Here is a 17,372-nt window from a genome sequence, read left to right as displayed (position 1 = left end):
AGCTGTATCTTGACACAAGGATTATTGAACTTGCTTTGTAGTCATGCTGACGATTACATCAGCACACACCTATTTGCAATGTCTTGCTTTTCTAATTTGCTTATTCTATATATATTTTATAGATTTGATCTCTTAGCCACAGAGCTTACGATGTTGCTCAAAAATGTATTTGAAACATTTAAAAATAGTTTTAGACTTCAGGTTTGAGCTATATGACCTTTTTCTAGGTTTGATCATCCTTTCAATCAGCAATAACATTCACTTGCCTTGCTCACTTGTTCCCTAGAAGCTATTTCCTGAGTGGCCATGACGGGTGATTGAGAATTTGTAAATGAAGTATACTCAGTTTGTGGAGTCAACGCCACCAGTTAAAGGTGTAAGAAGTATTCTACATGAAGATGGCAGGTGCTTTTGTAGGTGCGTGTGTGGATGTGTGTATTTGTGTGTGTGCACATCCATCTTGAGGGTTCCTTGGGGTCACAGTAATCTGGTACAGCAATCTTGCACTGTAATCATCTCAGTGGTCAGCAGGTGGTCCCGTAGAAGGATGGGGAGCAAGGTTTTTGTGCATTTTCTCTTCTCTTAGCCACCAAAGGCTATTCCGCTCCACACAACTCTACGATCGGTTAACGCTGCGCATGCGGTGTAAGTATGCCATGTATGACTGGTACCACAAAATTAAATTTGTGTGCATAGATAGATAAAGTTCAATATTAACCAGGTTACACTGGACAGAATTATGCAAATCTAAATGTAGGGGAGTATTTTTCCTATCTCATTACTATCTGCAGTGGTCAGGCGGCTGTGTTGACAGTACCGTCCCCCGTTTTAGTGCACTTGACACTTTCCCATGGCGGGTGCACATGTGGAAGTGCAAGGTGCCAGAAGTGGCCCAGCAATGGTTCAGTCAGCTCAGGAAGTACAGCAGGAGGTCGATGTAAGCAGGAACAACAGCCATTGTTGTAGCACAAAGTACGAGAGTGTGTCCTGACTGCATCAGAAAACATATTTCCTGATAGCTGTTTGCCTCCGGGACAAAACCACCTTATTCTCCTGTAATGGAAAGGTGACAGATAACAGAGCAGAGAGGATAATGATATATATTCCACTCTGGGTTCCTTTTATTTTTCTATTCCACAGTGGAAGGTCTTAGCTCAATAGCAAAGCTATTTCAGGAGATCCGGGCCTTATCAAGCCACCACACACAGGGATAATGAACTTGTTCAACCCTGGTACATTAAATACATGTGAGTGTGTGGGTGCATATGTGTGTGTTCTGTTTTAACTCAAGAGGACAGCATGTGTGTGGTTACATAGTGATGAAGGGGGCTTGTTTATCTCTACCTGGTACTCTTATCACATCTGCACATGTGACACCTTTCAATAAGCCTCAGTCTGCACCTTTCACTGCGCTCTAAAATGGGGGCCGGAGAGATAAAGAGCGAGTGTATGTATGTGTGTGAAGTAGTTAGAAGAACAGAAATGATGAAAAAAAGCATTATAGATACTTACATTATGTGGTTCTTAATACTTCTATTCCACTAAGAAAAAAAACACTCTCCATTCATAAGATAAAAAGAGCTCTGGATGATTCAGTTACACTTAAATGACTGGATGGTGTGTAGCAGCTAACATACTGACAAACTGCGTGACTTCATTAGAGTACAAGGAGGCTGGAAAGTAATTTAAACTGCCTGTGTAACAACTAATGTCTGAACGGTTAAGAGATGACTGATGGATGTTATAAGGAAGAAAAAACAATTCTGCTGTTATTGTTATTTTGTTATTTGGCCTTTTTTCTTTCTTGCTGGATAACGTCATCTCTCTGGGTCTTGTTTTTTTTTTTAAATTGCACAGAATTGTTTAATTCAGTGCAATTAAAGCCATCTGGAAAAGTCCAAAACACTCCAGCAACTATTAGATATCTAAAGCACAGGTCAAAATATGTACTTTATGGAGCTTCACTTAAATAATAGACATGGCCGCTTGAGACAGGTGAATAGAGCAGAAGGGGATGGCAAAAAAAAAAAATGTAGAGCAGGAAGTTGGAGGCCTAGCTCTACAGAGTGTGAATGGGCAGAGTGTTTGGAGCAGAGAGCTAGGCCTGTTGGCCAGTTTCCAGTGGGGATAGTGGGTGTCCCTGTGCCAGCTGGCAGCCTGTCTCTCCCATCTGTGGAGCCGAGGAGAGTGTGCAGTAATCTCCTGGAGACAGCGGCTCAGCTCAGGCCAGATTTAAAGGGATATGGCCAGCTGGCCAGGCATGGACAGGTCTGTACCACAGAGAGAAAGGAAGGGCAGGAGAAGGCCACAGAGAAGGGGATGAGTAAATGAGCAGTGATGAAGCAGGTCAGGCGTAGTGGGGAGGATGATATGGGAGCTGAGGATTGGTGGTCAGGGAGCAATAAAGAGCACTGGTAAGAATGATTATAGTCCAGCTGCCAGCAAATTATGGAACTGTAATGTAATGTTCATGCCTGTAACCGTAAATACTACAGCGGGCCTGTGCCAGCTGCAGTAATGTGACATGTACCTGTGTCAATCCTGGCTTATGTACTTCACTGCTCTGCTTCCTTTTTCTCACCGCTCTGTGTCACAAAATTAATGATGCTAATTGAAGAGAGGCTTTGTGCTCAGTCCAGAAAAAGAAATAAAACAAGCTGTAGGCCAAGTAGCTCTGCTTAGCTCTTGGTTTACTCGTCTCTGTGATTGTTGCATATGGTAATCAGACCCCAGCTGGCTTGTTGGCTGCAGTTTGGGCCAGCGTTTCAAAGTAAAATCAGACTTAGCAAGTGATTTAATACAGTATTTAACCTTATTTTTTTCCAGTGGTATGAGATCATTTCACTTAATAATTTCCATCGTTTTTCTTTTTGTTCTGTAGAAATTCTTAGTGAGCATTCTTTCAAAGTAAAGCTCTACAAGAACTAGTTGAACATTTGTGATTGTGTTTTAGGAAAATGCAGGTTTCGTGACTGAACACGAGGCTTGACAACCTGTCAGAGTGGCTTTTTTTTTTACGCCAGTACAGGTGCCAGGTGAGAAAATGCGAAGGATAAGATGAAGACACTGAGTGATTCAAGCATACAGCTGGGGTCTGACTCCGTACACACAAAATCACTGCAGGCAAACATGTCTCAAAACATAAAGACACTCTCACGCACCTATTGCAGCAATCAGAAACTGGTCATACAGGTACATATCAGAAATATATCTGAAAAGGATGTTGTGTACACATGCAAGTACAGGTGTCATCAGCTCATACACACAGAGACCTGCACACAGGTGTGCGCGCGCACACACACACACACACATGCCTGAGGCAATCTGAGAAGAATAAGCGAAGCCATGCAAATCCCCAGATGTGCAGGAAGACGGGGGGAAGACAGGGAAGAGAGGATTGGGAGAAGTGGAGTGCCTGGAAGGAGGGGAGAGAGAGGGATTCTGATGGTGAGAAGGGAGCGAGGGGGAGAGAGGGAGGGGACGAGGCGATGAGGGCTGGGTGTTTACTACTATTTAAAAGGCAGTGGGTGCTGTGTGCAGATTAATAAACAGGAGGTAATAGCAGAAGGACTCTATATTTATTTTTTATCTTAAATGTTGCTTGTTTGTCGGGCTGGATGAATATTGACTGTGAAATTGGGATCAGGGGCGACACATGCCAGCGCTCGGCCTTATCTCTGGGATGCAGGCAGGCCTGGGGCCGTTATCGCTGTGCCACAGTGGCGTGCCGGCACTCCAGCGCTCTCAAAGCCGCCACATTCCCTTTGTATCTGCCTGGAGAAGCCTGTTTACCTTTCACTGGCTTGATATTCCTATTAGAGCCGCTGACTATTTACTCACTGCCTCCTCCTCTCCCTCCACCGGGCATCGCGCTGTCTCTCATCTCCTCCTCTTTCTTTTTCTCTCTCTCTGTTTGGCTATGCCTATCTTTCTCTTTTTTTACTGTTTGTCTCTTTGCAGTATACCTTTTTGTCCTGCCTCTTCTTATGACCTTCACCATGACATAAAGTTCTGGACATGGCTTTGCCTGCTAATAAGCAAGCAGCTATGAACTACAGGGACCACTTTTATAAAGATAATATAGACAAAATGAGGCACATTACATGACAACATGCACAACTGGCCCAAACACTTTAAACCATGAAAACATCAGAGTCCAAAGTGGACGTTTGTTTCGTTTAACCGTGACGTTCAAACTGTCTTTGCTGCCATGATACTCAAGAAAATATGAATAGTCTCATTCTTCCCTTCTACACAAATAGCAGTGATTTGTGTCGCTGTCTGAGCACTGCCATAATGCAAGGGAAAACACCTTCTATAGAGGCACAAGGGACTAAAGCTGCTGCTGCTTTTCTGTTCCTTTTTCTATCTGGCTCGTGCAGACATGCTATTAGTAGAACTAACAACAAGATTAATAAACGTAATAATAATAATAGGAGGAGCTGTAGATATAAGTGTAGTCTTCTTCTTCTTATCCTCTTCATCCCATAGCGGGACATAAGGCCACAGCAACTTCCTTTCATTTAACCCTGCCTCTTTCCACATGCTGGTGTAGCCTATCTCCTGTTGCTCTGCCACGACACTTACTCCAGGTAGTGCAGGGTGTGTCTGGCTTTCTTACGCGTGTTGTAGTCATAAAGAAATGTCACTTTATATGCCGTGTCGTGAATTAATATAACTGGATGCTGTGATATATTTGAACTGCTGCTGATGTAAGAATGAAGCATCTCATGCACGCAGGATTTCAGAGTTATCTGACCTTGTTATCATTTAAATGAATTAATAGCGTCATTTTGGTTGTCTTTATCCACGCACACACAAAAGTACAAATAACTCAAATTTATTTGTACACCACAAATGGTCCTGCGACAAGTAGAGCAGTTTATCAGTTAAAGGATTGCATCTTTGAGGAGAAGTGTTTTAACAATAAAATCCAACATAAGGCACGGAAGAATTTAAGAGACATCCGAGTTTTAAAAAATGTGTCTGCCAAGAGGCACCAGATGCGGTGAAAGCCCCAAAGGGATGATTCCTTTAAAGAACTCGCCCTACTATCACCAGGCAGCTGTGTGCACCAGCTTTCATTGCATCACAACCTGCAGGCAAGTACAAGTAAAGCTGAGAGGAATTGAGTTTGGCAGCCAATCAGTTACTTAAAGCTCTCAGAGATTTAACTGGCACACCCACTGATGAGTGAAAAATTAAAGAAACTGCAGTGAGGTGATCTGCTGCTGCTGTTTTGATGTGGGGGACATGTTTGGTTTTGGGTCTCAGAAGAAAGGGTCACAGAAATCAGAGCAAAGTTGTTTCACACTTTAGCCTGTGATAAAACATTCAAATTCTGATGGGAACAACACCCCAATCAATAACAGATGAGAGGTCACTAACTGGTTTGATGACTATTAAAGTTTTGTGACTTGTTGTCTTTGCGGTCACCAGATCTTTATCCAACTAAACACCTATGGGAGATTTTTGTCACAGTTATCTTCAAAACACAGACTAAGTGAATATTTGTTTCAAGAGGCTTTTTCAGTGAATGCAAAGGTGCTCTATAGCTGTTCTTGCAGCACATGATGGACCAGCACCTCACTAATACCTTTTAATGTCAATTTTATTTCTTTAATCTGCCACTTATCCGTACGTGAAGAACATCAACAAAAGGCTTGAATTAAGTGACATTGAAATATCCACCATTCTCCTCTCTTCTGCTCTGTTATTCTCTCTTCTCCTCTCCAAAGGGAAGGACATTAAGATTCTCAGAGTGATGACTGCCTCTTCTACAACTGCAATCTTCATGGCAGTTTTTTTTTTTTTGTTTTATCTCTCGCCTGCATGCAGGATATGCTGAGGGGCTTGAGGCGCACTATGCCGCTTGCTATGCCACGAGGTGGGATAAGGAGCAAACAAACACATGGGCAGCACAGAGCAACCCTGATCAGAGTGTCTGCCAGGGTCCTGATAAGCTGACGGGCAAGAGAGGACAGCAAGAGGTGGAAGGATTGGGTTGTGTTGTGGGGACGTAAGGCTGTTGACAATGGAGAGTACTTTCGGTGTCTGAGCACTAATGTCCGTGACTATCATGACGGCCACGTAGACTTTCTTTTTGGAAAGTGCTGCTGCACATAGTAAGAAAATACTTCCTGAAGACCAAACTGATCTAAATCTGCAGCAAACAATCCAAACTGTACAACTGTTTTTAAAACATGCAATTATTTAACTTATATTAGTGATATTTATTCAAATATACAGTTAGCCCTGGGACTGGAGTAATCACATTACTGTACAGTGTTACCAAACAGTGCACTCAGAAATGCTGGCTCGTTGTAAGAAAAAAAAAGACACAATTCAAGAGTACAGGTCTAAAACCACAAATTGGTCATTCATATTTTTACCCTTATTATGTAATGGGCATCACTGCATGCTTCAAGTTGTGTCCATTTTACCTTTTGTGGGGTTTAATCCTGTCTAATCCTGTTTAATCACTTTTTGGACACAGAATTTCACAGGACCAGATGATATTACCTTTTTCCCTTCTTTGCAGAATTCAAAATTAAAACAGAGCCTTACGGTTCAACAGTCATAAAGATTAAGTAGTGCACCCTCTTGGGGTATTACAGGATGTGTTTGGTTTTTGTGTGTGTGTGTTTTGGGTCCTCAACAACCAAAAAAGTGATTTTTAAGTCTAACTATCTGAACATCTGCCTGCCTTTTTGATGGTTGGTCAATCCATCTGTCTGCTGATTAGTGCACAGCTGTCTGTCTATCCATCTGCCAGTTTTTGGAGCCAAGGTGTAGGGGACATGAGCAACATTAGGGTACCGCCCTGTTATCCTGCAGTTGGAGAGAAGGACGACGTACAGTGGAGATAGCATGAGGAGCTCAGAGTAGAGATCCTACTCCTTTGCTTTGAAACGAGTCAATTTAGGAGCTTTGGGCATCTGACCAGGATGCCTCCTGAGCTTTTCCTAGATGAGGTGTTTGGGGCATGTACTGCTGTAATTAGACACCCTGCAAAAATAAAATCTCTCTGCTTGCTTGGAAAATCCATCTTCTCCAAGTGGATAAGTGTTATCCAGGCAGAGTAAATTTTCAAGGTGCATAGACAACAAAATAAATTCTAAATAATAAAGTGTGAAGAGCTCCAGCAACCTTTGCAGTAAATAGACTAATTTATTTGTTGACTGATGCATTTTGGCTCATGGCCTTCTTCAGGGTCAGCATAAAAACATTCTGGATAATATTTTAAATGGGATCAACATACAAACCATGTAAAACAGCAAGTCATATACATCCACATAGATTTCCACTGGGATATTACTATGTGGTTCTTGAAAATCTCTCTAACGGTGATACAGTAATAAAGTATTTGCATGCAAGCCTGTTTCTGTTTTAAATGTTAGATAATCATCTTTATCCGTTTCAAAATAAATAAAAATGTCCTAATCATGAAACTAGATTGAAATAATAATCCTTCTTCTTTTCAAATACAGTATTTCTGACTACATAAATTAGAAATTTTACACAGGGCCAGACAGTGTAAGGCTTTTATGGCTTTATTGCTCAGAGACAGTTCCTGTGTGCTTCTATTTATCCTGCTTCCAGTTTCTGTGATGCAAAACAAAATAACTGTTGCTCGACGCTTCATGTTTGCCCCACAGACACGAAGGTGGAGTCAGTCTTCTAACTCTTGGCAAGAAAGCAATGTTTTATAATCTCAAAATGTTCCTTCAAAAACAGAAGACATGCAGTGCTCTCTAACACCTCCTCATTATTCATCATCAGTAGATAGATTGCCATGGGTAGGTAATGTGGGTATTGCTATCTCCCATCTCCACTGAAAAGTTTGACAAAAGTAAATATAAAAGGATAAAAGTAAAACACCTTGGACATGTGTTTATTCTGCTACGCTAACCATATGGTGGTGAAGAAGAATAAACAAAGCAGAGAAAGTTTTTGCAAATATTATTTGACCCAACTCTGTTTACAGATCACTGAGCCTTAATTGAAATTGTCAGGCCACACTCACTTCCATGGTACTTATTTCAATACTGAGACAATAACAACATCACGGAGTTCAATGGCTCGTGTTCCTATGTGGCAGTAATATCTGGATCCCTCCTTCTCTCAGTGCAAATCAATGGAGCGAGATGGCCTTTGGCTTCATTTTTCATCTTTAATATTGATTGCTGCTCTACTTTGGAGTGCACTGTCAGTCCAATTACAGAGAATTTAATTGATTTTTCTTCACAAGCTAGGTTAGATTGGATTGGTTTATGTAAAGCAGATCAAACAAAAGTACTCCCTGGACTCACTTCTACTGGTAAAATACAACTCTAATGAGCGGGAGCACCCCGACACTCCACGCCATACCCCCTCTCCCCTCAACAAAAAAACAACAACAGCTCAGTGTAACAACAGCAGCAGTAATTATTGTAAGAAAACCATTTCGATGATGGCAACAGTGTCACATGACTAATTTTCTACAGTAAAAATGTAATTGTTTTGCTCACTATGGATGGGAGAGGGAGCTGAAACTTGGGCAAAGAGTTGATAATACATACAATTATATGTGATGAATAAAGCAGGTGTCTCTTCATTTGAAAATTCCACAATGACCTTTACAGGAAGCCTCCTCTCATGAAATATACATGACCCTGAACACAATATGTCAAGACAGCTAGACAAGGCTAATTAGCTTCAGGTAAATTCTGAAGGCCTTGCACACACACACGTGCGCGCACACACACGTGCAAGTGTGCACACAAACCTTTTTCAGAGTGCTTGGATTTCTGTGCCACGTGATGCTGCCTCACAGCTCTGGTAGTGTTGACCTCACAACATTTTTAAATAGTCTTAGTTGCTGGTAGGCTGAAACTACTGTGGTTGGGATCATCCACTTCACCTCCTCCACCTCATGAACCTAGAATTTTTGGATCTTCTGATTAAAGCTAACAGGGTTACAGTTTTATTTTTGCTCTGCTGTGACTGAACCATTAGTGATTATTATCCCAAAAAATAACCTGAAGTTCAAAGTCCTGACTCCAAAGATGGAAAAGATGGCACAAAACATAAGCTGAAGGTCAAGCCAAAAAGGTCAGGTCCTTTTTTTTTACAACCTCCATCACCTCCATCACCATCCCAAGTAATTCAAAATTCTATCACCTTATGATTACTTCTAATTTAAAGAAAATAATAATGTATGCTTTCTTATACACAATTACAAAATCAGTCTTCATTTCCGATAAAAAGGCTCTGCAGCAGCAGCAATGCAATAAACGTCAGTACATCTTTTATTACTGAGAGTTAAATATTTAATTTTTTATCTTATGTTTCAAAAGTTTTTTTGATGACGGACTAAATCCTCCCCAGAGAAGACCTTCTCAGCTGCTCTTTGCTGGTTCTCTTGTATTCAAGCCAGACAGCATACCCTACCTTTCACTTTTTTTCTTCTGTCGAGACTCATAATTTAGCCCTGCACTTTAATTCATTATCATACTGGAATATTCACCTTGTGCAAAGCTTCTGGAGACTGGGAGTCAATTATCAGCCACTACTCTTGCATATCCACAGGCGTTTACGGTGCCAGTCATTGTCATCACCGAACACCTTTTGCACTCACACAGCCCCAGATCATCAAACTCCCACCTCCCAGGAATATGCATTAATACTGGTAGTCCTCGACAGGGTCAGACCCAGCGTGGTTGATTCCACTTAAATATGATATGTTTACTGTATTTACAGTATAGAAGCTGCTTCTATGCAATGTCTGAGTGTCGCAGAAACTCAAGCTCAAAGTACTTGAGATAAATTGCCCAAGTAGAGCTCTCTCCATGGTGTAATTTGTGTGGTACTATGGCTCATTAGATACCTCCTGATTACTTCCACAACTGTGTTACCACCGATTTTTAAATGGTTATAGATCTTCGTGTGTCTCAGTGAAGCGTTCAGATATTTCTGTTCCTCTGGCAGTGTTTTTCCTTGTGTGGCCATCATGCTGACAGGCAGACAAAGTGTATAGATCAAAACTGAGAATGTTCTGGCATTAACAGCTGACTTGATAACCGCAGCCAAGAAACAGATGTAACAGGAATACTGAAGGTGTGCTTAATTCTGTTTTAGTAATCACAGGGGCTTTCTAACTTCTCTATCTGTGAGCTGTAGTCATTGTGTTTTCCAACTTTCAGACCTTTAGTCTTTTTTAATGATTCATGAAAATGCAATTATTGAGAGGTGATACAATTTTGATGTTACAAAGAGGTGTTACTCACTTCTGGTGCCTACTTTGACTAAACTCTCCCAGACTTCTACGTAAACAAGAAATTTGTGTGATATTTAGCTATGAAGACTCAATATTTGGACTCTGAATTGTTCTCAGCATGGTTTAAAGAAAAACTGCCACAAAGTGGTACGTAAAAAAATGGACTCTTTGGTAGGTGTTTGAATACATACAGTAAATGAAGCCTTAATGATAAATAGTTCTTGATTTATGCTTATTTTCAGACTTCAGTAATTACACAAACAAAATGTAGTGTTTTAGTTAACTGGTGGGAGTTAAAAGTGGTACAAATTTCTACATAACCATTCGTGACTGAAGGACTGGCCAGCCTACTATCTCATATAACTCTTGGCAATATTATTACCTGAACATTGAATGTTAAATTTAAATTTATAAAAAATTATTTATTTATTTATTTAATATCAAACAGAAGATAGAAGTGGAGCATTTTAACAACCTTATTATCTTGGAAAGTCCAGAATGGAAACACTTTCTCTTAAAACAATCGTATAAATGCTTTACACTCAGAGCCAACACTACACACTTCCCTTTACTTCCCTTTCATTGTCATTTACTGGAAATGATTATGCTAATATTTAATGTATGAGTCTTTAGGCATGAGTTAGTGTGTCTGTTTGTTTGGTTGCCATAGAGCAGTGGAAATGTGTTGTGTTATAGCTGTCTATCGCTTGTCTCCTCACTTAAATCTCCACTTTCACATTCCTGGAGGCTAGTACTGGAGCTCACACCCCTCCTCTTTGCACCTTTGCACAGCCCGTGTGAATACGTGTGTGTGTGTGTGTGTGATGGGTGCGTGGGTGAGACGGAGATGGTGCTGTCTTCTATTTCTCCGGGTGCCCCTTGCTGAGCTGTCATCACTCCCTGGCACCGGGTACACTGCACAGCTGCAGGGGAACCACTCTGCGGGGAACCTTCGTTTCCATCTGTCTCCAATTCACAGTGGCACCTATTTAGAGCAGCTCAGCGGCTGTGCATGCCAGAAGAGAGAAGGAAGAGACTGGGTGTAGTGGGGTCAAGAGAGGTGGGCATCAATAGATTACATATTTGTGTGTACAGCAATAAAAAAAATGGGGTTATATGTAGCTGGGACACAATAGACTTGTTATATATGACTAATTATAGTAACATATTGCACTTTTCAAAAGCAAATTTCCTGATGTAACACATCTGTCAAAACAAACTGACCAAAGGTAAAACACAGTTAGTTAAACAGGCCGTTGAAGATCATCTAAAACACCACATGCAGTCCATATCATAATATATTCAGATCAGCTTTCTTCATATAACGCCAATTCACAACAACAGTCACCTCAAGGTGTCCATATATCAGCATCCACATGTGAGCGCACTCGGTGATGTGTGTCCAGCTGCACATGTGTCTGCTGTGTGTATTCCTGAACTCGTGCCTCTGTGTCTGTGCAAGTATGAGGCCCGGCTTAATTTAGCAGGTGTGCTTTGACAGTTCTTGAATGAGTGCCAAGTCTGCTGTAAGAAGGATAAAAAAAGAGGAGGCGCTCAGTGTGCATCTGTGTGGAGCTCGACTGTGACAGATGGGGACGGTTTAACTTATAGAGTTCTGTTAAGATCTGGAGGTTTTTCTGAAGCTGTCTCTGCCAAACAGGTGTGTATTCTAAAAACACCACCGAGAGAAAAGGCGAACAAGCCTCGACTGACATATTTGTCTGGTAGTGGTGGTGGTGTTTCCACTGATATGAGGAGGTTGTCGGCGTATACTGTGTTTTTTTCTCTCTTCCTTACGCTGGTCCAAGATCATTGTAGTTAGTCTCTTTTGGAAGACACGCCAGCCTTGAGTGTTCTCATTCATCCTTTTGTCACTGCTTGCAAGTGGAAACAAATTCCCATGAGCTGTGTTTACTGTGGGTTCAGTGGGTATCACTAATGCTGTCAGTTCCGATACTTTATGAATTTAGAGCATCGAAGTATAAACACATGAAGCATTTTATGTTCAAGTTGCTGTAAAAAGTAGCTTCATAGCAGTATAACAAACCCACATTTCTTAGAAGGTTTAATCTTCAGTTAGTGGTGTCAAATTAAAGTTGTGTGTTTCTGCATCTGCGCACAGTCACTCCATTAGAAGAACCTTGTTCGGTCAAAGTGTGATAAGGACGGCTGCAGAGTTGAAAAGTTCAGCCAGTTAGTGGTGGCCAGGTGTCTCACAGGCAGGCGAGGCGCTTCACCATATGGCTGCTTCTCGCCACCAGACGCCAGACGTCCCAACCACTGACTTTCACAAGCTTCACTTTTGCTGCACAAGGTGAAAAGTTGCACTTCATCTAAACCCTGACCAACATACTGAAAGAACTCTGTGTGTGTTTGCGTTCTTAAGGCAGGGGAACTGGAGCTGCTGTTGCGACGAGACAATTAATAACCTGGCTAGAAAACAACAATCGCAGTTTTTGTGCGTTTCCTCTGGATTTCTGATACGGCAACAAAGTTAGAGATTATTTTGCTTCTCTCTCTGAATGCTGATTGGAGTTTTAAAGAGGTAATGAAGTCCTGGTGTGTCCTCCTGCTGGGGTTGTATTTGGCGAGGGGTGCCTGCGTGTCGCTGATAGAGGGATCTCTCTGACACGGCTGCTCTGGCCCGCCGCATCTGGGAGCCAGCAGTGGCAGCCGCTGGGGGGAGATAAGGCGAGGCTAGCCGCTCGTCTGTAACTCACGTTTTGCCCCCCTCTGCCCTGTTCTCTTCTCCTCTTCTGCTCCTCCCTTCCAACCATCCTCCCTCGCATCATCCCCCTGACCTTATCTCAGGGGAGAAGGCACCACTGGGTCGCTACTGTGATAGCACCTGCCAGAACCAGACCTGGCCTCTGGTGATTATGGGGGAATCATTATCTCGCTCTCCCCCAAAACTCATTTTATACCTGCCAACATCTGAGGGGAGGGGGGCAGGCAAGAGAGGAAAGGCTTCTCTAACAGGTAACAGAGAAATCTGTGTGTGTGTGTGTGTGTGTGTGTGTGTGTGTGTGTGTGTGTGTGTGTGTGTGTGTGTGTGTGAGTTCACATGTTCACATTGAGGCACACAAAGCAAAAAGCCAAAAATACGTTCAGGAAGACATTTAGCGTTTTTTGACATAGGACAGGATATATATAGGATAGGATAGAGATTACATTTAACGGATACTCATCTGTTTTCTGCCCATTACTGCTTCATGCTTATGTATAATCAAGCATATAGACACACGAAAGGATTACAATCAAAAAGATTCAACAGTTCAGTCAGAGTTAAGGAACTTAATAATTTAGATGTTGTTTGATGTTAAGTGAATAAAGGTCTTTTTGTAGGTTTTGCACCTAAATCACTTTCTTTTATTCCACTTGGTCTTATTTGATCCTGTTTATTTCTTCATCTTATTTCTATTTGGATAAAAACTATGAATCACAGCACAAAACAATCCAAAGAGAAATCTCTTTTGTCAAACATCAAAACTTCCCTACGAGAGCTAATGTAGGGCCAATTTCTGCTCTTTTTTCAACTTACCCCCATCTTCTGGCCCAGTAGCTGTTTGTAATGTGTTTCCAAACATATGATCAGCATCCCCTTCTCATATGTTCTCAGAAGCCGTCATATCCTCCGACAAACATATGCTTTCATTTTCATTTTACTGATGGGGCTCTTTTATTTAACCCCCCTAAAAATCCATGCCAAAATGCAATCATGTCGTCAGAGAATCAACTCCTAAATGAAATGTAACAGCAGTTTGATTGTTGTAATTATTCAGAATTATATCAGCTTTAAAACAGAGTGCAGATGTTCTGTGTTTGAATACCTGTGACTGGGAAATCACCAATGGTTGTTCTAATAAAAATACATTAAAAAACACCTAAATTTCATCTTCTTCACACACTGTTGGTTTATAGTGAAATCAGGTCTCGCTCTCCCTCTCAGTCTCCCTCTCTCACACTGTTTGTTCCCCACGCCCAAAGTCAGAGAAAGCAACATGGGTTTCTCTCACTTCCTCTCTGCTGATGACCATCTGTGTGTTAGTTTCAACCAGGCACTTGGCACATCTGTGTACTCACATCCCCTCTCACTTCTCTCATCAGTAAACGACATAAGCGAACATAAATTGTGTGGAAGTGTGTGTGTGTGTGTGTGTGTGTGTGTGTGTGTGTGTGTGTGTGTGTAGCAGCAGTGAGGGTTAATGCTGGGACTCTGTGTTATGGTTATTGTTCAATGAGCCCCCAGGTCAGAGGCCAGAGTCGGTAAAAGTCGATGTCTTTGGTTCCTGTGTGTGAGAGCATGTGTCCTGTTTCAGCATGTTCTTTCCCACTGCAGCTGTAGTCCTACTTACTTTCTTTCTACTTTGCAGCAACAGCTTCATGTTGCTCACACGTAGTAGGAATGAATAAAAAAGTTAAAAAATATTAGTGACAAAACAATTATCATGTCACGATCTTTAATTTGGCTGATGTCAACGACACCAGAAAGCCATTGAGGAAGTATGAAGTGTATACAGACAGTCAGTAATCACAGAGGACATGAGTTATAAGCTTTTTATTATTTTGGACTAATATGAGGCAGACATATGCATGTGTCTTTTGGATAAACACACACCACCATTTGTCTATCAGTGGGAAAAAAGAACTTCCACAGGGAAACCCTTCATTTATCGAAAAAAAAAAAAAAAGAGAAGTAAAACGTAGATTTGGTCGGTTGGCCTGTCCACTCAGAACTCTGCTGAAAACAAAAGTAACATGTGGTGGCAATTTCTGGTGAAATGGTTAGCAAAAAAAAAGAGAATATTGAAGTTGTTAACTGCATTTCTATATTTCTATTATGACCTATTATGGTGCTATAATGGTAAATATGAGTTTTGACAATTAGTATGCTACTTTAATATTTATATTTAACCTGAAATCAAAGTATTTGATTTGATTGAAATAAACACATTTATTACAATTAATATTATCACTGGTCAGGAGAATTGATGGCCAACTTCTAGCTTATTAGTCCTATGATGTATATTAAAAAATAACAAAATAGGTAGCTGTGTCACATAACTACTTTGACTAAATATCTGTCTACCATGAACCAAGCCAGGACTAAAAAATCCTGAGCATCTACTTTTTAGGAGTTAAAAAAGAAAAGCTAAACAAAAACATGGATTAATATTATAAACTTTTGAGATACATCTGTGTGTATAAGAGCAGATTATTATTTGCTGTGTTCCAGTTCTGTGGACAGTTTGATAAACAGTTACTTTGGCTTTTGTTGTATTTCCTGTTGTCCTGTTCTGTAAACTTCCATGAAATATACAAAAACAAAACATCCAAAGTTTTTTAGTCTGTTGTTTTGCAGCGAGGCAGAAGAAAAATCCCGATGACGAAGTAACTGGTTTGAATTAAAACCCAAAAATTAAACAGGAGGAAGAACAACAAGGAAGGATTTTGAACAAGGGAGCACAGACGGCATCATTATAGCCGCCGGGCAAGGTGCACAGAAGCAAAGGAGGGCACCTCTGAAGGGAGGATGCAGTAAGGGAAGGAGCGGCTTCTGGCCGACACAGCTGGTTCCTGACAGAGGAAGCCCAGACTGAGGCCCAGGTCCTGCTGCGTGCTGCTGTCTGCAGCTATCACCGCAAGCAGCACTGCTGCCTGGCCTCCCCAGGGGTGTTAGCCTCAAGACAGAAAAAATAACCACACACACAGATAGTGTGACATCCAAGCACTCACTTCTCTTTTGAGCTGTTGTGGCAGGCAGGAGGAGGAGGGTTCAGATGAGAGCACAACCCCTCAGCCAGAGCCACAAGACAAGCTGACCTGCCTTTGACACTCACACACACACTCTTGATTAACTCCCACACACTCTGCTGGGGAGAAGAGAAGAGCGACTGAGAGGATCGGGTGAACCAAGAAGAAGAAAGAAATGGGGATTTACATGCAAGATGTGCCATGTTAAAGGGAACAGCGGTTAAGGACAAAGACTTACTTGTGAGAAAACAGAATAGAACTACAATCTATTTCTCTTTCCTGCACGCAGGCAAGAGGCAAAGAAAAAAACACCAGAAGATTCCAGGAATACTTCAACCAGGATAAACTTATTCACTGAAGGAATGAAAGGAATATAAGGAAAGGCTGGCTGTTACTGTCTATTTCAATTTTTGGAGCCTTAAGTGAAGCTAAGTCCGTATCCGTATGTGTACAACAGCTGAGCGGGTCACAGAATGATCCACCGGGCCCTCAAAGGCAAAACTAGAAATTGTAAAGAAACACATGGAAATCCTCAAGTGAAACTGAACGAGAACATTCAGCAGGAAAGCCTTTGGAGGTAATACTAACTTTTAGTGTTAAGTGTGCTGTTGCTGCTTCCACGGTTGAACCTTCCAAGCTGCCAGTGTGCGCCAGAGAGTTTCAAAGAGCATGTCCCTTTTGCTCCAAGCCTCTCACCTCTCAAATAAACAGGAAAGTCTGAACATGTCTGCTGAGGTCCATTTGGAGCGCCAGAAGAGGGCTGACCTGAGAGCTGTTCCAGCGTTTGCTCCACGTGTCCCTACCGTCACACTTATCAGCCACCGCGAGCTGAGGGATAAATTCGCTGCCCACATACTCCAGCCCGGAAGCCTCGATCACAACCTGGTGGCCAGCAGCCGTTACAGATATAGTGAAGGTATGAGCTTGTCATCTTACAGGACCTTTTTTATGAAGGTCTTTTGGCATCGTGTTAATCGCGATGAGTGACGGAGGGTCCCGCAGCGGTCTGATCTGCTCATTAAGTTCAAGTGATTGACGTATAATCAGTTTGTGTTGACTTTGTGCTACATGCTATGTGGGGTTATGTGAGGTTTCTTCATCTTGCTATTTGATGACTGAAGCAAAAGGATTCAAGGTCAGAAGGGCATCAAAACATGGCTTTTTTTGGCCTGTTATATAACAAATAAAACTGGTATTAAATTGCTCTCTTAACGCTTTGTTGTTTGTCTGCATGCTCCTACCCCCCCCCCCCCCCCCCAATTTCTTCATATTACCAGTCTAGATTAAATAGACTTGTCCTTGTTGTTACCAAGCCCAGTGGAGCACATTTATCCTGTGGGCGCTGGAAAGGAAAAGGAAA

General features: G+C 41.7%; 1 protein-coding gene across 6 annotated transcripts in view; it reads left to right on the top strand.

Moving 5' to 3' along the window:
• Nucleotides 1-2,267: 2,267 nt before the first annotated feature.
• Nucleotides 2,268-17,372, top strand: part of cbfa2t3 (CBFA2/RUNX1 partner transcriptional co-repressor 3) — a 57,810-nt gene continuing 42,705 nt past the window's right edge. For 2 of the 6 annotated variants that reach the window (XM_085167655.1, XM_085167568.1), the window contains exon 1: nucleotides 2,268-16,928. In XM_085167655.1, the coding sequence (XP_085023781.1) occupies nucleotides 16,682-16,928 (247 nt within the window). In that variant the 5' untranslated portion in view covers nucleotides 2,268-16,681. The remainder of the gene's footprint in view (nucleotides 16,929-17,372) is intronic. The other 4 variants (XM_085167409.1, XM_085167254.1, XM_085167329.1 and 1 more) reach the window with 3 other exon arrangements.

This window comes from Neolamprologus multifasciatus, chromosome 1, assembly GCF_963576455.1.
Source record: "Neolamprologus multifasciatus chromosome 1, fNeoMul1.2, whole genome shotgun sequence".
Taxonomy (NCBI): domain Eukaryota; kingdom Metazoa; phylum Chordata; class Actinopteri; order Cichliformes; family Cichlidae; genus Neolamprologus; species Neolamprologus multifasciatus.
This window is presented reverse-complemented; position numbering and strand designations above follow the sequence as displayed.